The sequence below is a fragment of the Salvelinus sp. IW2-2015 genome, linkage group LG9 (assembly GCF_002910315.2).
Source record: "Salvelinus sp. IW2-2015 linkage group LG9, ASM291031v2, whole genome shotgun sequence".
Classification (NCBI taxonomy): domain Eukaryota; kingdom Metazoa; phylum Chordata; class Actinopteri; order Salmoniformes; family Salmonidae; genus Salvelinus; species Salvelinus sp. IW2-2015.
In genome coordinates, this window is record NC_036849.1 from 22,889,520 (window position 1) to 22,891,863 (window position 2,344).

The 2,344-nt window shown below is 48.5% G+C and overlaps 1 protein-coding gene across 2 annotated transcripts in view; it reads left to right on the forward strand.

Annotated features, from left to right (window-relative positions):
• Positions 1-2,344, forward strand: part of LOC111968835 (rho guanine nucleotide exchange factor TIAM2-like) — a 99,515-nt gene that overhangs the window by 87,620 nt on the left and 9,551 nt on the right. For both annotated transcript variants that reach the window (XM_023994726.3, XM_023994729.3), the window contains one exon: positions 846-914. In XM_023994726.3, coding sequence (XP_023850494.1) covers positions 846-914 — 69 coding nt within the window. The remainder of the gene's footprint in view (positions 1-845; positions 915-2,344) is intronic.

The window sequence follows — 2,344 nt, forward strand, 5'->3', positions numbered from 1 at the left end:
AAGAGAAGAGGCTATGTGCACACTGCCCACAAAATGAGGTGGAAACTGAGCTGCACTTCCTAACCTCCTGCCCAATGTATGACCTGTCTCTTATACACATCTAGATGTGTATAAGAGACAGCTCTCTGTTGGTCTCCTCTCTCTCTCTCTCTCTCTCTCTCTCGCTCACTCTCTCTCTCTCGCTCAATCTCTCTCTTCCGGTCTCTCTTTCGGTCTCTCTCTCGGTCTCTCTCTTTCTCTCTGTCTCTTGCTGTCTCTCTCTCGGCCGCTCTCTTTCTCGGTCTCTCTCTCGCTCAATCTCTCTCCCTCGCTCAATTTCTCTCTGTCTCGGTCTCTCTCTCTTTCTCGGTCTCTCTCTGTTGGTCTCCTCTCTCTCTCTCTCTCTCTCATTCTCTCTCTCTCGGTCTCTGTCTTTCTTTCTCTCTCGGTCTCTGTCTCTCTCACATTAAAGAGCTCCTTTCATGATTTCCACCTTGTCTCTCTCTGTCTTTCTTTCTCTCTCTCTGGGAGGCGGTGGGTGGGTGATTTGTAGAGGGGAGGAGAATGCCTTCCCAGCGTCCTCTGCAGCGGCTGTAACCATTTGTCTGTGATGTGCTGCGTTGGCTGTGCGGCGGGGGCCGTAAATCAGCCTAATAGGAATATCACCAGTGAAGCCCTGACGATCCACAGCCACATTAAAACACAGGGAGGAGAGAATGGAAGAGGAGGAGATAACGGATCACTTCTGGGGGATTGAATAACTGTTGATACCGATAGCAGCCCTATGATGCAGTGTTGGATTCCCTATCACTAACCCACCTCTTGTATTTTTCCTCTTTCTGTCTGTCTGTCTTTCCTTCCTCCAGGACCTGAGTTGCCTGTTTGAGATCTACCTGAAGCCACTGCAGAACGAGACCTTCCTTACAATGGACGAGGTAGAGGAGGGTGCCCTGGGATGAGGGAGTGGAGGGGCAAAAAGGAAAATAAATAACATAAATATGGGTTGTATTTACGATGGTGTTTGTTCTTCACTGGTTAACCCTTTTATTGTGGCAACAGGTTACACATCTTGCTGCTGTGATGACACACTGTGGTATTTCTCCCAATAGATATGGGAGTTTATCAATATTGGATTTGTTTTCGAATTCTTTGTGGGTCTGTGTAATCTGAGGGAAATATGTGTCTCTAATATGGTCATACATTTGGCAGGAGGTTAGGAAGTGCAGCTCAGTTTCCACATTTTGTGGGCAGTGTGCACATAGCCTTTCTCTTGAGATCCAGGTCTGCCTACAGCGGCCTTTCTAATAGCAAGGCTATGCTCACTGAGTCTGTACATATTCAAAGCTTTCCTTCATTTTGCGTCAGTCACAGTGTTCATGTATCTGCCACTGGGTACTCTCTGTTAAGGTACAAAAAGCCAACATCTCCCAGTCTCTCGCTCTCTCACACCATCATTAAAGGTGTTCAGGGTGTCTTGCTCTCTTGTCCGCTGTGTGCCTAGACACGTCTGAGTGACCGATAATGTTGGTTTAATCAGCCCACTGCTCAGTGTGTATCGATGGATCTCTCCTTTGAGAGTGTCGTCCTGAGACTGAGGTCATGCTCAGTTCACATCAGCGTTCACTAGCTACTGGATGTGTGTCCTCATTAGCATTCCCCAGCCATGGCCTTCTGGGCTCACAGAGGGACCGACACATAAGGACTAATCTTAACCTGAGAGAAGAGTCAATCGTGTATCGATTAAAAATGGAAGACTATAATGCAATGGAAGGTATAAGCATCATTTTAACAATGTTTTGGTCCGATATCAGTAAGGGTTTTAAGAAGGGGAGGTCCTTAGTGTTTTATTGCTACTAGAAATGAATTTAACCCCACCCAAATCTAATCAAGCTATCCATCTCTCAATCTGTGACCTCATATGAACCAACCTCCTAAAATTCTAAATTTCTTTCTCCCCCCATCTCCCATCCCCCATCTATCCTCCCTCCTCCATCTCCCATCCTCCATCCCCCATCCTTCCTCCCATCTAATCCTCCTCCTCCATCTCCCATCCTCCAATCCCCCATCCTTCCTCCCCATCTAATCCTCCAATCCCCCATCCTTCTCCCATCTAATCCTCCCTCCTCCATCTCCATCCAATCCTCCATCCCTCCTCCATCCTCCCATCTCCAATCCCCCTCCTGCATCCAATCCCCCATCCAATCCTCCCTCCCATCCCCATTCTTCCTCCCAACCTCCCTCCCATCCTTCCTCCCACCAACCCTCCACTCCACCCATCCCACCAACCCCCCCTCCATTGCACCAAACCCCCTCTCAAGCTACAAAACCCCTCTCCCATCCCACCATCCCCCTCCCATCCCTGTAA